Source organism: Neolamprologus brichardi, chromosome 17, assembly GCF_056152115.1.
Source record: "Neolamprologus brichardi isolate AB-2024 chromosome 17, ASM5615211v1, whole genome shotgun sequence".
Classification (NCBI taxonomy): Eukaryota; Metazoa; Chordata; class Actinopteri; order Cichliformes; family Cichlidae; genus Neolamprologus; species Neolamprologus brichardi.
The window spans coordinates 21,084,436-21,106,531 of record NC_142120.1 but is presented as its reverse complement, the minus strand read 5'-3'; the positions used below and the strand labels follow the sequence as shown (position 1 = coordinate 21,106,531).

Here is a 22,096-nt window from a genome sequence, read left to right as displayed (position 1 = left end):
TATTCATCTCCATTATCAGTCATCATAATTTTACCATCTCTGTGTAAGTCTGCAAATTTCTTTATTAAATCATAAGATTCTTAAATTCATCAAGTCTCTCTGTGCCTGGGTCCTCGTCACAAAACATGACATCACTGTTTTGTACATTTTAACACAATTTAATCCCCACATTTGTGAAAGAAAAGCAAAACACTTTTTTGAAAAGTCTGTAACAAAACCATCAAATCTGATCAAGGTTATTTAAATGCTGCAAAAGAAGAATGGATTGGAATAAAAAAAATACATATCCTAACCTTAATTACTGGGTGAGAATAATGAATGATGCTCATAGTGAGTAAGAAGTAAACTGAGTGCATTTTTTGGACAGAGATTCACATTTAATGTGTATGTATAATATAATACAGATACATAAAAAACACTCCCGAAACAGAATAAATTGTTACAAATAAATTATTACATAATATTAATAAAAACTATAAAAATGGAGGCAACTTTGCCTGTGGTAGAATGTATACAATGTATGCAGATACTATTTTTACTAATTTAATAATACTAATTTTCTGTTGTAAGATTTATGAGTTTCATGCTTTCATAGTGGTACTTAGGAGAGCTTGACATTTTATCAGGTGGTACACACTGTAAAAAGTTTGAGAAACACTGAGAAGTGTATGTGTGCTTTTGGAAAACATTTAAAGTCGCTGTAATCTTTGAAACAAGCTTAAAACATTTTTAGAATATAAACAGAGCACTCTGCTTCTCTTTACAGCTCCTCACTCCACCAGGGCTGTTTGGCACTTTCTGATAGTGTGCAAATGTGATGTACGTACTGCGGCAGTCATACAGACAACTTAACGGTCCAAAAGTTGGCCTACCTATTACTTGCTGAGGTTTTAGAAGAGTTGTGGCTGAACCACATAAAAATATATTATTAATTTTAATCTCCCCAATCAATTATAATGTTATGTTGGAATGTTGTTAAAGAGGGTCAAAATGTTTCAACCCAGTTTGTTTTGCAGATTCTGTATAGCAGCTTTAATATAGGGAGGACACAACTTCCAGATTGTGTGAGTTTCTGTTGTGCCTGTCACTGTTCCCTGTCTGTTTTCTTACCTGGTTCTTCCTGAAGTTGCCCTTTCTCCTCACATTCCCCTCTTTCCTCTCTCCCTCTTTGGACTGACAATCATACACAAATAGATTGTATTAAATTAGATGAAAATTAAATTAATATGAAAAAATACTATTAAGATCACTAATAAAAAAGTCCTCTCTCAGTGTACTTTCAACCAAAAGGCAAATAACCAAACCACATGAACATCTAATAAAAGATATAAATATTGAAACACTGATCCAACATTATTCTTGATTGACGGATCATTTGATTTTACACTTTTACCTGAATGTGGCTCCTTTTTTTTGAAAAAACTTCCTCATATCCATTATGAACCTGGCTGTCTCTCTGTACGCACACACACACACACACAACAGGAGTTATAAGGTTAATGGGCATTCAGTCAGTTAGCTAGTTAGTATCCATTTAAAACAGGACGTGGTAACAACTTTAGGTTACGGAAAATTTAAAGTTTTAGATTTTTAAATAGGCTGTATACATTTCAATGGGAGGAACAGGACGGTGAAATGTCGCTGAATTTACTACAGAGCAGGACGGATTGTAGGGTAGCAAACATTGTCGGAAAAACACGTTTTCAACACTGCAGGTTACCTGGGTGTAAAGTTTTTCAGTTAAAAAGAAACATGGTCTGACTCCTACCTAACTATATAAAGAGTAACTGAAGGTTAAATGCAGCTAATATGTCCTGTTTTAAGCCAGGCACTCACACCTCCGCTCCGCTGTGTCTCAGCCACTATCGCTCTGGCAGAAAGAGCGCTAGAGCCAGAGCAGGAGAGAGCTGGAACAAACCATTTTGGGAGGGGGGGGTTATCTATACTTTTGTTGTTAAAATGTTACGTCTCAAACAAGTACAGTACTGTATGCTTTTTATATTTTTAGTAGTGTGTCACACAAACAACAAATATTGTCAAAAAAAGTAAGAAATCTTTGGGGGTGCTTTGATTCATTTTGGGGGTGCTGAAGCACCCCCAAAAATGGGCTAAAATCGCCCCTGTGTTCTACAATGACCAGTACACATTATTAATACTCTTTAACTCAGCAATTGGTTCAATAGATCGTTTACATTGTAGACTATGTACAAAAAGACAATATTGCCTCAAATAATCTGTGTATTTAAACCCTTCAGTCTGATGTTGTGCTCAATACCAGGATTATCTGAATGATTGGACAAGAGGAAGACTCCCAACAGGGTGCTAATGAAGACTCAAAATACATCTAGATTTAACATATTAGATTATTGTTATGTGAAAATCCATGGAAATGGATTAAAACAGCATTGTTATGGCTTGGCAAACCATACAATAGTTGCTTCATATAGGGAAAAATATTCTAGAAATCACATTTTTTCTTTTTCTTTTTTCAAAATCACTCGTTGGAAGACTTTGACACTTTAAATATTCTTTTTAAAAAATCAAAAGACAGCAAAGTATGTGGAGCTTTTAACTCTGTGGAGGATACTTAAAGGTTTTGTAGGAGTTTTCCCAAACAGTAGACTAGGATAGAGCATGTAACCATAAAAAATTGCCATGTTGTCTGGGGAGGCCTTTGACACTTTAAATATGCTTTTGTTCTGGACATCTCAGTTTAGACTACTACCTCTGCACCGTTAAAGATGAGCTGTATTCTTCTCAGTGTCTGAAATTATTTTCTGTTTGATTCCATCTGTCATCCCCTCAGCTGAAAGGGGAAAACAACCACATGTGGTCCATCTGTTCACCTGAGAACAACAGCAGCATGCAGCATGTGCACTCTGAACATGTCAGCAGCAACAGCACATATCTAACAAGACATCAAGACCACCAACACAATTTTCATCATCTATTCCATGTAAAAAATGATCACGAATATGCAGAGAAACCATACAGTACAGCGCTACAGAGCCACACAGCAGTTTGACAAGAAACTCAGCTGAGTGTAGATGTAACAAAAACAAAAACCCACACAAATCTGAAATTAAACACATTTATCAGATTTTGACTAGAATATAAAATATGATGCATATTTTATTAAATTTCCCTCTTTAAGTCCTCAAATCCTTCTATTGTGGCTGATAGAGGTCGACATAAAAACATGACAGCAGCAGAGGAGGCTAATCTGACAGATGGGTACAATACATCCTCAAACACACACTCCCGCAGACACACAAACTTGTACTCCTATACATGTGAGGGCAACGACTTAGGCCCTGTTCAGATTGTGAGCTTACACTGTTTCTCTTATGTAACATATTTTTAAAAAAATAGATGCAGACCATATTTAATAGAGGTTTGAAAAATGATTCAAATATTTATTTGCTTCACTTCCAAAACAAAACATGCATCAAACATCAAATCCAGAGTGACAGAAGCTGAATCTTTCCCTGAACACTGTGTAGGAGAACAGAACAGGCGGTGGACGTATGACAAAATGTACTGCTGGCACTCACAGGGAGACCGTTCTATAGGCAAAGTTATAAGAAATTATAAGGATTTTGTGGCAACCTGCGTAGATAAGCTGCAAATAATAGACTAGACTATCTGTCCCCCAACATCTGATTGGAGTTATATCTGAAAGTTACAAAAAAGCTTTAAAATTCCTCAAAGCTTTTCACCTTTCCTGTCACTGTGGTGACTATAATGCAACACTAGGTCAGCATATCAGTTACCTTCATCATTTTCCTGCATTTCATGCAACATAATTTTTATTTATATGGGAACAGTTCACAACAGTTATCTCAAAACAATTTGTACTGTAAGATAAAGACCTGCAATATTAGAAAGTAGCTCAGCCACAACAGTACCAACAATCATGTTTTCCAGTGAATACATCAGCCTGACTTTGATTACTGACTGCTGCTAAAACTCTGTGCGATTAAGTAGTTTTGATTGAAATGCCTTGAACGCACCTGGATAGATTGAAATGAAACTTTTTATGAAGATATGGACAATAACTTTGGTGATCACCTGACTTTTTAAATAACACCATCTTTAAAACTTTGTTCATGCTGAGAAAAATACAATGGCCATACACTTGGTCCCCCACTTGGGGTTAACTTAGCTAGTATAGCAGCCTGGTGTGTAAAGTTCTGCTGACCTAGGTGTGACTGAGTCCAGCGAGCATGAAATGTTTATACAACATAGCTCATTCACCAATTCACATCCATTCATACAGCCACTATTTCTATGTCGAAGCGCTTTCTATTTAGCATTCAAACACATTTATACATGGAAACATTGAAGAGCAACTAGGGGCTAATATCTTGCCTAAAGATATTTGCCATTTGGACAGAGCAGTAAGGAATCTAACCTTCTGATTAGTAGATGTCCTCTCTACACCTACTCCAAAGATAAAGATAAGATAAAGATCTACCTACAATAATACAGATGAAACAATCAGATGACCCCCTATGAGCAAGCACTTGTCAACAGTGTAAAACTGTACATATACATGTAGCGTCACTGTCACGCACTACACATCACACACATTCACTTTTCCTGAAATCTATCGGTCCACCCGTTGGCAGGCGATTGCTAGGCAACATGATGATTTAATAATATAGATTAAAAAAAAATTGAGGGGCCTTATATCCTCCTGTCCTGTCCAAGTTTGGGCGGTCACTTCCTGATTGTGTAGACAGAGTTCATGGACAGGCATGCTAAAGTTTCATGGTGGTGTTTTATTGTGAGTTTTAGGTGGGGAATTTGATTTTGACAAAAAGGACAAAGTGTTTATTTCCAGCATAATTCCAGAAATACTTCACTCTTTGTAATAATATGTACCTTCTCATACTCCGGTACAGTCTGGAAAGATAATTATTTTCTTTTAAAAAGGCAAATTATGCACTATGATTAGAATTAGACGTTTATTCTTTGCGCATAACAGGTCAATAACAGCTAAACCTTCCACTAAAAGTCTATTTTCCAATTAAACTCTTTCTGACTCAACCAGCTGATTATTGAAAGCTTCAGACAACTTTCTCTCTTCTTTTGTAAGTCTCTCTGTATATTTGCATGCGTTTGAGAGAGATAAATGGCTTCAGGATGAAATGGAGTGCAAAGCTGCAGACAAAACACTACTTTATCATTTTCCTTTCTTCTCACTTGCTCCTCTAAACTAACAAACCAGATGAAGAAAGATGCACAAAAAAGACAAAAAAGTGAAAAAATACCAAAACAAAAGAAAAAAAACATCAGTCCTACATTTTTTATGACATGTCCAATAATATTTATGACTTAATATACTGTACACATCACATATTACAGCTTAACATTGTTATTCATCCTGTTTCTTTGCTTCACACCAGCAGCAGCCTGAAGGCAGCGTTCATCAAGACTGAGCACAGAGAAATGTCGGTATGAGGCCATATCCTGAAGGAAATTAAATGGAAGGAAGGCGTTTCTCCATCAGGCAGAGGCACCACAATATTTATAGCGGAGCCCTTTATTTTCATCATCAAAATCACCCCATATTACATGAACAGTTCAGTTTGGACACACTTCATCCAAATTTTATGGTTTTGAGATATTCTAATACTTCTGCTGCCACTCCAATAAAGAGGACATCAATTTCAGGCATTTAATTACCTGTGAAATATTATTCATCCAGTGTACTGGAGGTAGATATAGATTCATGGATTACTTCAGGTCATGTTCACAAAAACACGTACTTTACATTAAATCTTAAGACTACAGCATATAATGATACTTCAGACAGTTACAGCTCAGCTCTCTTAGATGTATAAAGCTCAACAGCATCAAGAAGATCTTACTCAAAAATGTGAACTTCATGGATTAGAAGCCTCCAATTTTTTTTTATTGTGATCATTGGAAGATAACAAGCTGTTCTCTGCTCCTCAATAAAATTCATACTCAGCCTCGCACTGTAAATACAGCAATGTTATTTCATTTAACTGTGATACATTGTTTTGGTGTACTTATACTGAGTTGTTTACACTATAGCTGTTCATCCTTGTTTGAATTCATCATTTCCATGTGGCATGTTTAAGTAAGGAACAGTTCTGAAATTACAAACACAAAGAATCATGAGACTATTATTTTTTTTACTTCTAGCAGTGCCAGGTGATTGGCACACCACCTTTGCATTTACTAATGAACTTCTGTTATTCTGTAGTGTGCTGGGACCTAGGAGAAACAAACACACACTGAAGTCCCACAGCTGGTGATGCACACAAAACCAGAAGGAGAAGCTGAGAATCCCTGTCTTCCCTCCCATCCCAGCCACCTCTTCCACCTCATCCAGGGGAACACAGAGTCATTCCCAAACCAGCTGAGAGTTATAATCTTGTCAGTGAATCCTGGTCTGTCCTGGGGCCTCCTTCTGGTAAGACATGCCCAAAACACCACAATCAGAGGCATCCATCATGTATCCTAGTCAGACGCCCAGACCACCTGAACTGCCTCCTTTCAATGTGGAGAAGAGGTGGCTTTACTCAAAGACCCTTCCAAAAGACTGAACTTCTCACCCCAGAGAGCCCAGCCACTCTTTGAAGGAAACCTATATCTATAATCTTATTGTTTTGGTCACTACACAGAGCTTGTGACCATAGGTGAGGGTAGTAAAGGAGATTGTAGACTAAGTCACCAACTTCGCTTTTACCCTATGCTCTGTCATAAAAGATGCTCCAATCTCATGGTCCCTTCTTCAGTCATTCATAAACAAGATCCTGCAGGCTGGAGGTCCCCACCTGATGAAGCCAACCCCTGGCAAATCATAGATAAGTTTTAATACTTTTATCATTTCAAGTTCATAAACTCAATCTGTTGAAGTTGAACTACTTTAATCTAGAGAAGAGCTCATTCACTGGATATACTATGTTAAGTTCATGTGACTTCATTTGCTGGAATACTACACAAAAAAAGTATAGATGACGCCTCTTAAATTGGCCTTAAATTTTGACTGATAATGAGTTGTCCCTATTCCATCATGTGAAGGGGGTGTTAGAGTAATGCAAATGCAAATGTCTCTTCTTCCTCAGAAGACTTCTATCTGCCGCTGAGGGTGCTTAAGAACTTTTACTCCTGCACCATCAAGAGCATCCTGACGGGAAACATCTGCACCTGGTATGGGAACAGCACCAAACAAGACAGACAAGCTCTTCAAAGAGTGGTGTACTCGGCCAAACACATCATTCACTCTGAGCTTCCCGACTTGCAGTCTGTCTACACTAAGAGGTGCAAGACAAAAGCCAGGAAGATTATTAAGGATCTCTCCTATCCCAACAATGAACTCTTCTCACTGTTGAGGTCTGGGAAGCGCTTCTGCTCCCTTAACCCTCTCGAGGCAGGCGTTGCCGATTTGCAACAGTTAAAAACTAACAACCTGATTACCCCACATACATACTTTATGAGTTTTACTAAGAAGTACCACTGCAGGACTTGGTTGTGCATTAGCAACAAAAAGTTTAATTTGAGCCTGAGTGGGTTAAGGCCAAAACAGAGAGAATGAGGAGCTTCTTCCGTCAGGTTATTCAGTCTCTGAACCAGGTGCAGGACTGTAGGACTGGACTCTCTCATACATCACAACACTGCACATGCACTCTAATAACAATACCTCAGTACTATGCCTCAGTAACTCGTTATTCCACTGTAAACTGCTACTTTCCACACTGTTTATTTGCACAATTTTTATAATTTCTTAAATTTGTTTATTTGCACAAATTTATTTTAACTTTAATTCTTAGTTCAGACTTTCCTTCTTAGGTTAAATTCTTAATTTATTTTGTACATCTTTTAGACCTTACTTCGATGTTCATTTTATATCTATTATGTAGCTTTATTCCTTTTTTCTGTAAATATTTTACTGTAGTTTTATTGTTGGGCATTGCACAGCAACAAGGATTTCACTGCATATTGTACTGTGCATGATTGTGTATGTGAGAAATAAAATTTGAATTTGAATTTGATGAGGTTTGTGTCATCAGTGGTGACAGCCCTAACCCTAGTGCACCAAAGAGGCTCCAGCAGTCTGAGCTTTATTAAACTGCTCTCTCAAGTGTTGGCCATCAGGCAACAAAGAAAATAAAACCTTTAACTGATATAAAAATGATTTATATTTTTTTTCCCCCAAAAAGCCTATTTTGGCTTTTTTCCAGAACATACAGTTTTGTTTATGGTGAGTTAGACCTCTGAAGGTTTAAGAGTCCGGGATCTGAAAGGTCACTAACAATGTAGAGCAAAAGATGTCTGTATCTATAGTAAAGCTATAGAGTTACTAAAAGGGCTTCAGTTGTAAGTAGCCAATAAAACAATCCATAGAGTTGATAATGACTCCCCACATAGCAGACAGGTTTGGCCCAGATCTGGTGTCAAGCCGGCACTGCTGGCTGACTTCTGGCATGGTAAGTGGTATGTCATCCAGATATGGGCCAGGCCTGGCATAGATGGCACTGTTTATGTGATGGCATGCCACATCTGGCCCGATTATGGTTTGGTTTATGTGGCCCAGGCTCATAGACAACAGGTCTGGCCCAGATCTGGCATCAAGCTGGCACTTTTGATTGACTGGTGTCATGGCAGGGTGTATGTCAACCAGATGTGGGCCAGGTCTGGCAATGATAGCACTGTTTATGTTCCTATTTTCCTATTTTAGTTAGAAGACCCAAATGCCATGTTGCAATACTATACTGCTATGGTAGCCAACGTTTCAAATGCAGGTTTGACAGGTTTGTGACTTTACACTTTATCCAAAACCTAGTGAGGGTTTACTCATGTTTACCACTGGGTGGCTGTAGCTCAGGAGGTATAGCGGGTCACCTACTGATCGGACGGTTAGTGGTTCGATCCCTGGCTTCTCCAGTCTGCATGTCAAGAATGTATGAATGTAGTTAGGAAGCACTCAGTTTAGAGAAAGTGTGTATAGAGCACTTTGAGTGATCTGCGAGAGTAGAAAAGCGCTATATAAGAATCAGTCCATTCACTGTCTGAACAGAGTTTCATTTTGTTACTTTTGCACTATTATGTTCCGGCACATGTTGTTATTACATGGCTTGATTAAGGTGCACATTAGGCTGACATCTGGGGCCAGAGCTGAAACTGTTCTGGGCCAGCACAGGGCCAGGAGTGTGTCTGCAACTGGCCCGTGGCTGCACACAACTTACACATGGCACACATACCGCAAAGAATAATGGCCCTTTGTGTAGATGACCTCTGGCAAACCTGATGTGGGCCACCACAGGACCACCAGTGTGTCTGCAACTGGCCTTGTGCTGGCCCATGTGTGGGCCACCTCTGGCAAACCAGATCTGGCCCACCAAAGGGCCGTCATTGTGTGGGCCACGTGTAAGCACATTGTGTGGGCCAGATCTGGGCCATACCAATTTTGCTATGTGGGTAGAAAAGTCTGGTATATATCCAGTGAGCTGAGAAATGTAACTGCATAACTTCCTCAGGTATTGATAAAGTATTCTGATTCTGATGATTGAATAACAATGATTACTGGTTTTCTTTCAGTAATGTTGGAGGATCTTTGCAATGCATAACAGCCTCGAGATGACCACTGCTATAAACCGGTAACACAAAGTTGCCCATAGTGTGATAGACTGAATAGAATAGAATAGAATAGAATAGAATAGAATTCAACTTTATTGTCATTGCACATGCACAGGTACAGGGCAACGAAATGCAGTTTGCATCCATCCAGAAGTGCTTTAGTGATATAGATATATTACAATATATATTAGCAATAATATAGATATGTAAGTATGTTACAGAAATGGGTCTATTATGGTATGTTATAATGTACATGGTATGAAGTATGTTAGGAATATTCTATAACTATAAGTATGTACAGGCTGTAGTGAGTACAAGCTATGTACAGCTATGTACAGGCTATGAACAGGATATAAATATGAAAATAAAAACTATACAGAAATCTGAGATATACAGTTATACAGAAATGTGAACTATGCAAGTTATAAACAGTTGTAGGATTGTAGGATTAAAAATTATCGTATGATTATTTACACAGAACTATACAGTAGTGCAGTTAAGATAAGTGAGATATGTGGATAATTTCTACAGAGGCTATATAAAGTGCTAGTGATTGTGAATGGTGGTTCAGTCCATGTTATTATTGTGTGTTTGAGGGTACGGTTGTCCATTGTGTGTGTGTGTAGGTGGTTGTGGGTGTGTGTATGTCCAGTCCATGAGTTTAACGTGGGTCAGATGTCAGGAGGCAGAGTTCAGGAGTCTGACAGCTGTGGGGAAGAAGCTGTTCCGGTACCTGGTGGTCTTAGTCCGGAGGCTCCTGTAGCGCCTCCCAGAGGGCAGGAGGGTGAAGAGTCCATGTGATGGGTGACTGGGGTCTTTGATGATTTTCCCAGCCCTTTTCAGACACCGCTTCCTGTAGATGTCCTTTATGGCAGGAAGTGGTGCTCCGGCGATGCGCTGGGCAGTTTTCACGACCCTCTGCAACGCCTTCCGGTCCGAGGCAGAGCAGTTCCCATACCAGACTGTTATACAGTTGGTCAGGATGCTCTCGATGGTGCAGCGATAGAAGTTCACCAGGATGTCTGAGGACAGGTGGTTTTTCCTCAGAGTCCTCAAGAAGAAGAGGCGCTGGTGAGCCTTCTTGACCAGCTTGGAGCAGTTGGTCGTCCAGATGAGATCCTCGGAGATGTGGACTCCCAGGAACTTGAAGCTGCTCACACGCTCCACAGCCGTCCCCTTAATGTGGATGGGTGGATGTGGGTCAGCATTCCTCCTGTAGTCCACGATGAGCTCCTTGGTCTTCTCTGTGTTAAGCAGCAGGTTGTTTCTGTCGCACCACTCAGCCAGACGATCCACCTCCTCCCTGTAGGCGGCCTCATCGTTGTCACTGATGAGGCCAATCACCGTGGTGTCATCTGCAAACTTAATGATGGTGTTGGAACCATCAGCAGGTCTGCAGTCGTGGGTGAAGAGGGAGTAGAGGAAAGGGCTCATCACACAGCCTTGTGGTACACCGGTGTTCATTGTGATTGTAGATGAGCAGTGGTTATCCAGCCGGACATGTTGGGGGCGGTTGGTCAGGAAGTCCAGTAACCATTTGCAGATGAGGGGACTGATGCCCAGGTCTGTCAGTTTTCTGATGAGTTGTGAGGGGTGGATTGTATTGAATGCTGAACTGAAGTCTATAAACAGCATTCTGGCGTAGGTGTTGTTGTTGTCCAGGTGTGAGAGGACAGAGTGCAGTGCGATGGAGACTGCATCCTCTGTGCTCCTGTTCTGGCGGTATGCGAATTGGTGGGGGTCCAGGGTGGGGGGGAGACAGGATTTGAAGTGTGCTAGGACCAGCTGCTCTAAGCACTTAGTGATGATGGGGGTGAGTGCTACTGGGCGGTAGTCATTGAGGCAAGATGGGTTGGAGTTTTTGGGTATCGGGACGATGGAGGTGGATTTGAAGCAGGCCGGTACCACAGCGTGGGCCAAGGACAGGTTGAATATGTCTGCGAGCACTCCTGCAAGCTCCCCAGAACACGCTCTGAGAACACGCCCGGGGATGCCATCAGGACCTGCAGCCTTATGGACATTGATCCTGCTCAGCACCGCTCCTACATCGGTGGGGGAGAGAGTCAGAGGTTGGTGGTCTGGCGTCATGTCTGTTTTGGTTGTGGTTGTTGGATTCCCTCGCTCAAAACGAGCATAAAAGTTGTTGAGCTTGTTGAGGAAGGAGACATCAGAGGATGCGGGGGAGGGTTTGGTGGTCCTGTAGTCTGTAATGGTCTGGAGTCCTTGCCACATGCGTCGGGGGTTGGAGTTGGAGAAGTGTTCTTCTACCTTCTTTTTGTAGTGGTGTTTGGCTTTTTTGATGCCCTTCTTTAGATTAGCCCTGGCTGTACTGTAGGCGTGTGCATCTCCTGACCTAAAGGCAGTGTTGCGGGCCTTCAGGAGGAGACGAACATCCCGGTTCATCCAAGGCTTCTGGTTGGGGTACATGGTGATCCGTTTCTGGGTGGTGACACTGTCTGTGGTTTCGGAGATGTAATCCAGTACAGATGAGGCGTACTGGTCCAGGTCTGTGTGGGTGAACATATTCCAGTCTGTGTTTTTAAATCTGTCCTGGAGCACTGCGTCTGTCCCCTCTGGCCACACTTTAATTGTCCTCACAGCAGGTTTCACACGTTGGATGAGTGGTGAATACCGAGGTGTGAGGAACAGGGAGAGATGGTCCGATTGTCCAATGTGGGGGAGGGGTGTTGCTTTGTAGGCTCCAGCCAGGTTGGAATACACATGGTCTAAAGTCTTGTCTCCTCTGGTGTGGCAGGAGACATGTTGGTGGAATCTGGGGAGGACTGTCTTTAAGTTGGTGTGGTTGAAGTCGCCAGCAACAATAAAAGCAGCCTCGGGGTGTTTATTCTGGTGTTTGTTAATGGCTGCAGAAAGTTCTTTCATGGCCAACCTAGCATTAGCGTCGGGGGGTATATACACTGCAGTGAGTATGATCGAAGTGAGTTCTCTGGGGAGATAATAAGGTCTGCATTTGACCATTAAAAACTCCGCATTAGGTGAGCAGTGACTCTCAGTAGTAGTGGAGTTCATGCACCAAGCATTGTTAATATAAATGCACAAACCTCCACCTCTGGTCTTGCCGGAGTCATCTGCTAGCCTGTCGGCTCGGTGTGTGTGGCGTCCTGCTAACTCGATAGCATTGTCCGGGCAGCTGTTGTTCAACCATGTTTCGGTGAAAAACATGACATTTGAGTCCATAATTCGTCTGTTGTTAGTGATGGAGAGCCGTATCTCATCCATTTTGTTTGCCAGAGAACGGACATTGGCGAGGAAGATACTGGGTAAAGGCAGCCGGTGTGGTGTTAGCTTTAGCTTAGCCCGTAGCCCTCCGCGCCTACCTAGACTGGTGACCTGGTGCACACTACCTTTTGCCCTTATGCAGCTGGGATAAGCTCTGGCGCCCACACCCTGCCACCCTGAATCACATAAGCATATTATTGATGGATAGATAGACAAAACATAAAACACTTGCATATATTTTTTCACTCTTCTCTTTTGAAGAAACACCTCTGCAGTGTGCATAAAACTCTGCAACACTGCACTGTACTTAATTTTTAGTTTTTGCTGTCATTATCTTACAGGTGAAATCTCATCAGTGTCTGCTAATGCTAATTCTTTAAGTTTACATCTAGCTTTATATGGTTACCAGGATTAATATAAATGTTGAATATGTACCTAGTTTAAACTGGAGATTTTGAAAAGAACACTTCCTGGATGCTGAGTGTATAAAAAGCAAATGTTGTAGGTCTGTATAAAGCTCACTGGTAAATGAGAATAAGGCTGAATGTTTTGGGTATTTTTTACAGAGCTCTGTTCTCTTTCTGTCTTTGTTCATCTTTTCGTATCCTTTATTCTTCTTTAACGGATGTCGTTTCCATTCTTTCTCTCCATCACTTTGCTTCTGCACCTCTTTGTTTCTCCGTCTCCTACGCTCTACTTTTTTTCTCTCTCTCTCCATCTCATACTACGTCTGTCTTCGCTGTTTAAGCTTGTTCGCCTGGTCACACTCCCTCCCTCTTTCTCTTTTCTGACTAAAACCTTTAAATTTCCTTCTGCTTCATCGTGTTTGTCTGCTCGACACGTATTTGATGTCATACTGTAAAAACAGGATCATCCTCTCTGCTTTTGTTGTTGCCTGGGGAAATTTGTAACATGCACACACAAACACAGAGCTCATCGGTGTAGCCGTTGAAGTCATTTTGACTTCTGTCACATTTGGTGTGTTTATAACCAGACCATTTGCATTTGTTAGAGGAAAATATTTTTTTTAATTTTTACCTTGTGTTTCATGTCAATGCTCACTATTAATTTTATTTCCCCTTTTCATGTCAGACTGATGCAGTTGAATATAAAAGACCACTAGTGATATCGCAGCAGCTCATGGGTTCGGGCTGAGCCACAGGGGTTTGCTTCAGTCTCAGCACGATAACATATCAACAAATTTAGCCTCTGTAGGTGGGTCACTTTCTCTGAAGGAACATTTTTATCTTATGAACATTATTTAAACCCTCATGCTGGTGTGCCGCCCTGCCTGCATGAGTGGTGAGAAATGTACAAGACCTCTAAGCTAAATTTTGAGCAGCTTTCAGAAATACACAGACACATAAACTATGACAAGTCTGATATACACAAACAGCCTGTTTTCCTTTGCAAAGGCTGCAGAGTCCTTTGCAAGTCACAAGACATTTTTAACATGCAGCTGGATGTTCATGAAGTCGAACGAAAAGATGGGAAATATTGCATTTATATGTTAAACACATTTTCAGTAAATTGATTGATATAGTTTTTAGAGCTTTTAGTTCTTCTTTTCAGACTACAAGACATAAAATGTCCAAAATACACAAAAATCTAATTTTCTAAATACACTTTCATTTATTAATAAACAAATTTTACAAAATACAAACAAAATATTAGTTTTGATGACCAAATTAGATACATTTTTAAAATTAAAGCATAATCCAAACATTTCTTGCTGATCAAGAAAGAAGCCCCTGCTTCAAAGTTCACCTTTTCAGGCTCAACTAGAGTGCCTACTTAGACAAGCCAAATGGCTACAGTTTCAAGTTATGTTTGGAGGAGTAAAGGTGAGGCTTTTAAACCTGTGAACACTGTACCAACTGGCAAGCATGGTGGTGGTAGCGTCATACTCAGGGCTGTTTTGCTACACATCAAATTCAAAAGTGTTAAATGTTTTGGTGTTAGTAGTCTTCTTGCAAATGTAGAGTTAATTTTGCTCTAAGTAGAGGCACATTCTTTTAACTCTGAGGTGTAAAATGATAGTAGTTAAAACCGAGTGTTTAAAAATGAGTGTTTCTATGTCAAATCTGGAGGTGTTACAATGGAAATATTAACTCTTGACCTCTTAACTCTGAACTCCTAGAGGGGTTATGACACCAATAGAGTAAATTCACAGACTCCGCCCCCAGCACGGCTCCAATCGAAGCTGAAGTGAAGCCGTTTCAGAACATTTTGCTCTACATATTTGAGTTGTTTGCCTTGCTTGGTAAGTCATTTTTTCAAAGATTGTTCCAATTATTATTATTATCTTTTACTTCTGTGGCTCGTTGGAGTTGAGACAAAGCTGTGTGAAAGGCATTAGCCATGTTTCTCGCTGATAGCATAATATTCTGTTTTAGCTAGCTGAAAGGTATTGTTTGCGGGCAAATACCACAGCCTTGAAAAAAAGATTGCATGTGAATTTTCAGTCAAACCTTTGGTCAAATACACCTAAAACAATGTCTAGAATGTGAAATGTTGGTATAATGGTGCTACTTGAAGCCTGAAAACGATCTCCCGTAAAAAAAAAAAACAAAAAAAAAAACGAGCAGACAGCAGTAGCAGACGTCCTGACTGGGTTCTACGTTAGCATTTAGATCCCTCCAGAGTTTTGTGCACACGGTTTAGGTAAAAATGAAAAAGGTTGAGGTTTTACATTTAGTTCAGTATTACCTGTTGCCTGTGTCCTTGTCTTTTGGGAAAATACTTTACACAAGTAATGGCTCAAAAAGGATTCTTTTTTTTTTTTTACTGTGTTGCAATTGATTGTGCCATTAATTATTGTCAACTAATTTTTGTTCAATCTCCACATAGGATATGCTTGTGAAGATGGATTAAGGGGGAGAGCAGAAGTGCGTTGCAGTTCCACAAAGTGATGAATGAAGGACATGCATATTGTATTGAAGAAATAAGTGATGAGAATGCTGTTATTTGCATTTACCAGCTCACCTATGTCAGACCTTTTGATAAACAAAATTCTAATGAAAGTGAGAACATGTACATTGTTACATCTTTCAGAAAATGTTTTGAAATTGTGATGCACAGTTCAGAATAAATGTTTTTCAAAAACCATTGCGTCTTTTTAGTAAATGTTTATTTCCAAGAGAAATTTCTAGAAGTTCAGAACAGTAAAATTCCCGCTTTTTAGAATTAATTAGAAGATAACTCTTACGTAGTTAAACTAAAATACTCTTTGAGAGTTAATATATAAACTCTTAACACCTAGTTAGCATTAGTAAGTGTTAAATTATCAACTCCAGACAGATTTGGTGTGTAACACTAAATCAGAGTTAACGTACCAACTCTCCAAAAAGAGTTAAATTAACACTCTCTGGTGTGGACCCATATAGACACTTTAAAAGTGTTGCAATCAAATCTGACAGTGTTAATTTGGACATGCTGGATTTGCTGTGTACGATTATTTGTGCCATTAATTATTGTCAACTAATTTTTATTCAATCTCCACATAGGATATGCTTGTGAAGATGGATTAAGGGGGAGAGCAGAAGTGCGTTGAACTTCCACAAAGTGATGAATGAAGGACATGCATATTGTATTGAAGAAATAAGTGATGAGAATGCTGTTATTTGCATTTACCAGCTCACCTATGTCAGACCTTTTGATAAACAAAATTCTAATGAAAGTGAGAACATGAACACTGTTACATCTTTCAGAAAATGTTTTGAAATTGTGGTGCACAGTTCAGAATAAATGTTTTTCAAAAACCATTGCGTCTTTTTAGTAAATGTTTATTTCCAAAAGAAATAAGTAAGAAATAATAAAGTTCAGAACAGTAAAATTCCCGCTTTTTAGAATTAATTAGAAGATAACTCTTACGTAGTTAAACTAAAATACTCTTTGAGAGTTAATATATAAACTCTTAACACCAAGTGTTAAATTATCAACTCCAGACAGATTTGGTGTTTAACACTAAATCAGAGTTAACGTACCAACTCTCCAAAAAGAGTTAAATTAACACTCTCTGGTGTGGACCCATATAGACACTTTAATAGTGTTGAAATCAAATCGGACAGTGTTAATTTGGACATGCTGGATTTGCTGTGTACCAGTGCAGTACATTACACAAAATGATTGAAATAATTAAGGAGAACTAGCTCCAAATTCTTCACCTTCATTTCATATCAGTAGCTAGATGATTGAAAGTTATACACAGTTCTGTGTCCAGCAGGACAATGATTAGAAACACATATGAAAACTGGTTTTGGAATGGATAAAACAGGCAAACAGTTTCTGGAACTCGTATTCCCAAAGCACAGACCTCAAACCTACTGAAAATTGTGTATTGTGTATTAATCTTTAAAGCCGTGTCTGTGGAAGGAAAACAGCCAGTTTAAGCAAGATCTCTATATAATTCCTGAGTCTAATTATCTGTAAGCCACTTTGCAACCTACCTTCACCCCAACTCTTTGTTTCATGCTGATGTCATGTCATTCTGACTTAATGTCTTATCTGATATTGTTCCCTGCATGAGGCTTTTCATGTAAGAACATTGACAAGCTCCCTCAACAGATGGGAAGAGAAAAAAAAAATCCTATTTTCTTCTCATCTCTTCACCATCAGTCCACCTACAGTGTTGTGTACTTAATTGAGATATATGGTTGCAATCCTCATAAGCAACAAAGCAACACAAACCAAGTCTAATGAAGAACAAAGTTTTAAGAATTATTTGCACAATACATATAATCCATACCATAATAAATGAAAAGCAGCTGGTGACAATTCTTAGATATACTCAAATCATTTGTTTTATTAGTATTTCTGTGTTATTTGTGTCCTTTTTTGCATATCAGACACACCTGGTCCTCAACAGGTGTGGTGACATTTAATGTTGTTTTTCCAGAAGTAACCTACTAATTACTGACCAGTCTGCACTCATTTTAACTTCCAACAGCTGTGAGTGTCTTTTGCACATCAGATTTACATTATTCTGTGCTAACAGGTTAACCTGAGCCACCAGTTTGAGTCTAGTGGTTTAATTTTATTTCACTAAGACAAGCAATCCAGCATAGCCAGCTTCTGTCAGCCTGAATCTATGGCATATGCGACAAAATACCACATTATAGCAGAATGAGACACTAATGAGCAGACATGTGACTAAGCTCACAGTGGATGCATTTAAATGAAATAAAATTCTGTTCTGTGTCTGCCAACAGTTCAAGGAATGAATGATCTCAGTTTATAACAAAATTGTCACCACCTGCTGTTTTCTTTTTGGTTTTGGGGGATTTTTTGTTTAGTTTTTTTTTTACATCAAACCCATCATTTTGTGTGCTTGTGCTCCATTTTCACATGAGGTTGCATTAATTACATCTTCGGCAAAAAGTGTGAAGCCCACATATTGAGTATGAAACATCTTTAATTTGAGTGGGCATGTCCTTAACTTGGCTCTGTCAGCCAGCGTGAATCCCTCCATATTTCAATTGCAAGTATACAAATGATTTTTTATTGCATTCATTCAACTTTAATAAAGTTGTAGAAAATGTGATTTATGGGGCTTACAGATGTATTGTTTCTGCACCATTTGTACAAAAATGTATCCAGACAGAGTAAACATTTCTGAAAAGATTATTTTGTGCAAAAGATTATATTGTGTAACCAATACTCACAATCCTAGTTAGTAAGTATTTATGAACACTGTGTTAAGAAATCAGTTACAATCAATGATCTCCAATCATATGAAATTTTACAGTCTGAATAATACCTTTCTTAAATGACATTATAGTATATATTCTATAGTATATTCACAATCCCTCGCAGTATGAATGGTAGTATAATGTCTGAGCCATCAGGTATGTCGCCTACCTGGTGACAAATCTCGTGGACTACCACCATGGTGAGTTCCATCTGATAGGATGAGGATGACACGTCTGCGTCCAACAGGATCTTCTGCTCCACGAAGACGCTCAGGCCCCAGTTCTCCATGGCGGCGTAGGGGTGTTTGGGCACAGCCAACAAGTCTGTAAACCAATCACGACAACAACAACACATTACGGCTTTTCAACAAATGTTGAATGTTTTCCTGCATTAATAAACTCTCAGCGAGATTCCACCACTTAAATAACAGGAGGCAATCGCTGTGACAGAATGACTGCTGGCATCGGCGCGGTTCCCATTTCGGGTTAAAATTAAACTCATGAGTCATTTTAACTATGTGCCAAAGGAGCCTTTCATCCACACAACATAGATATATGGATTTTTCAAGATATAACTCTACATATATCTGTATGAGAGAGAAGCAGTCCGAGAGAGAGATCAGCTGAGATGTAACAAAAACGAGTAAATGTAGAGAAATGTCCTTTGGGTGGGGAAACTTGGGTTGTTTTTCAGAAAAGGCATTTCTCTCCAGTGAATGAGTGACGGGTTCAGGTCTTAATTTAAATTTAAAATCACAAACTTCTGGCATTTCAGCTGCAGCGACCTTCGTCAGAGGATCACTTGCAGACAACAGGAGACATTATTATTTCCTCTGAGAACAAAATAATACCTCAGTCATAAAGAGGAGCAGAAATGAGCAAAGAATTACATGAAATTTACCAAAAGTATTCTCTTCATGAATTAAACAGTATTTCTTTGAGACACACAAGTAAAAAAAAAAAGGCACTACTGTAACTAAGACTTGCTTCCATTTTGAAGCCTCTCCAAACCAATTCATATCCGATTCTTTACCCGCCATTCCTGAACCCTGAGAAAATCAAATACCTGGGTGTCATCTAACGTGCTGCCTCTTTGGCGTTGATAGTGGGTACTCATTTTAACCCTTGTGGCTTGTAACTCATAGAGACCGGTCTTGAATTTTTTAAGGCAAATTTTCTACCTTAAAGTCACAATACAAAAGTTGATCTTTTAACATTTTAGGCTTCGGTCTCAGAGGCCTAGATACTCAGTTCGGGTTAGGATGACTCCCTGGCAACCGTTGGTTGCTAGTGAAATGTCTATATTTCTCCATAAACTGGTGAGTTAGTTAGTTGTCCATTTTGAAGAACATCATTAAACAGAAGTGGTGTCTTATGGAACAAACTATCAGCCACAATGCAGACTCTAGATGCCTTCCCTTCCCCCGAGTCACACGTCACCTCAGGTTAGGTCACATGTGGGTAGGGCAAGATTTCATATTGGTTTCACTCTTAACCCACAGTGATAGTAATGACCCATAGCTTTTTTCATACTGTGGGCCACTACTGATTATAGTACCATATGATCAATGGTGAGCCAAAACCTTCAAAACCACCTCCAAAGGGGATAACCCCCACTAGGGGTTAAATATTTTCAACTTTTTGTCTGTAGAACCGAGGAAGCTTCTTGAACAGGACCCAAAACATCTTCACAAATCTAAAGATGTCCAGTTTTTTTCTAAACTCTGAGACAACCACCAGAATGGAAAATGGTGTTTGGAAACGTGTTGATTTCAATGTAAGATGCAACATTTACTTTGATGGCAAGCAGTCTCTATTTCTCCTTTGATGATGATTTTTCACTTCCCACAGTTTTGTGAAAACTGTCTGGTGTGTCTTTGCAGTGTTTCCGTATTTTAGATAAAATAAGGAAAAGTATAATAGAGCCACTGTAATGGCATGTACTGTGGAAGAAAAGGCGAGGATCATATTTGTAATATGAAAATAAAACAGTCCAAACAAAAAGCAACAATCTGGCAAAAACAGAGAAACAGGACTGTAAAAACATAGAAAGAAGTAAACTGAAGACAAGTGAAACTCATAAGGGTGAAGAGCACAATCGTAATCGCGGGAAGAAAGAAACAAGAAAAAGGAGGTAAATGCAGACAAATTCCTCACTTTGTCTACTCTAAGTGGAGAAGAGGAGGATATTAGAAGAGAGATTAGAGGAGGCAACAAACATCTAACAAAATGAAGAATTCATACTGCAGGGCTGTGAAAGCGATGTCGATTAAACATGACGTGTGACACAGATGCATCATCTGTCTGTTCTGTGTTACAGCCTTTTGCTCTACTTTGTTTTCTCTGTCAAACGAACCTAACACTGTTCATGACAAGTTATATATTTACTTTAAATTAATGCTGTGTCAAGAATATATAGCTATGATGAGTATTAAATCCCATATTCATCACATCAGCAAACAGCGACAGGTAGATAGTTTGACTGATCATCTTCTAACCAATACAAATTATGAAGACACATCGTTTACAGAGTCTTACTTCTTTCATGGTTCTTAAGACTTTTTCCTTATATTTATTTGTGGACCTTCTGTTGCCTTGCTTGTCCCTCCTCCTGACGGAGTATGCAGCAGTCAAAAACTGCAGTTACTCGAATGCCCACTAAAGGCCACCTCCAAAAGAGTCAATCTCCATAGACTTCCACGTTAAAATGTTCAAATGTAGAGCAGAAAACACTTGATTCAAGTTGTGTGTGTGCTTTCTTTTTTTAATTTATATTTTTTAATGCAACCCGGTTTATAATTATGATCATGGTTGCTTTCATCAGCACCTGTAGTAAGCACCTGTCACTGAGCTGGACCTCTTAACATCTGACTTCTGGGTATTGGTTTAAATTTTTGTACTGCTTTGAGGTATCTATGTTACTATGGTACTATGGTGCGTTACTAATATTGATAGACCTCAGAGTATTCAAACGAAAGTTAATAACTGATCAAATAAATGTCCAGGGGAGTTTCAAGATAGTTTCCAACAGGTGATAACTGCTTCTAGGAGGACTCTGACATTTACAGTTCACCAAGACTTTTCCTTCTCATCCACATAGGGTCATTTCTGTCTCAAAAAACAAAAGAGAAAAAGTTTCTAAAACACAAATTCTGAAGCTACAAAATGCAGAATCCAGAATACAATGAGTAACATCACAGCATCTACATCCATCTTTCATATACAGAATATGTAACTATTCCCAGGGATTCTGAGGACAGATTTGATTTTTTTTAATTTAATTAAAACAATAAAAGATATTTTAATGAAATAAAAGGCTGAATCAATGTTTCCCTGCATTAAAAGCTTCAGGGAGCACCTTCTGCCTCAGTTTGCACCTTTTTGATGTAGTTCCATCACACGGACAGAAGTCACACTGTCAACAACACTTGAGCAAAACAGGACATCAGTGCTCTTCGGCAGCTGTCGCTCATCACGTGATCTGAGGGTTATTGCTGGTGCTCTCACTCGGAGGTAGCAGCACATGCACAGAGGCAAATGTTTGCACACAC

At 39.3% G+C, this 22,096-nt stretch overlaps 1 protein-coding gene across 2 annotated transcripts in view; it reads right to left on the bottom strand.

The window, feature by feature from the left end:
* The window catches only part of LOC102788275 (thyrotropin-releasing hormone-degrading ectoenzyme-like), a 267,187-nt gene that overhangs the window by 108,950 nt on the left and 136,141 nt on the right, over positions 1-22,096 (bottom strand). For both annotated transcript variants that reach the window (XM_006781006.2, XM_087830568.1), the window contains exon 5: positions 18,715-18,869. In XM_006781006.2, coding sequence (XP_006781069.2) covers positions 18,715-18,869 — 155 coding nt within the window. The remainder of the gene's footprint in view (positions 1-18,714; positions 18,870-22,096) is intronic.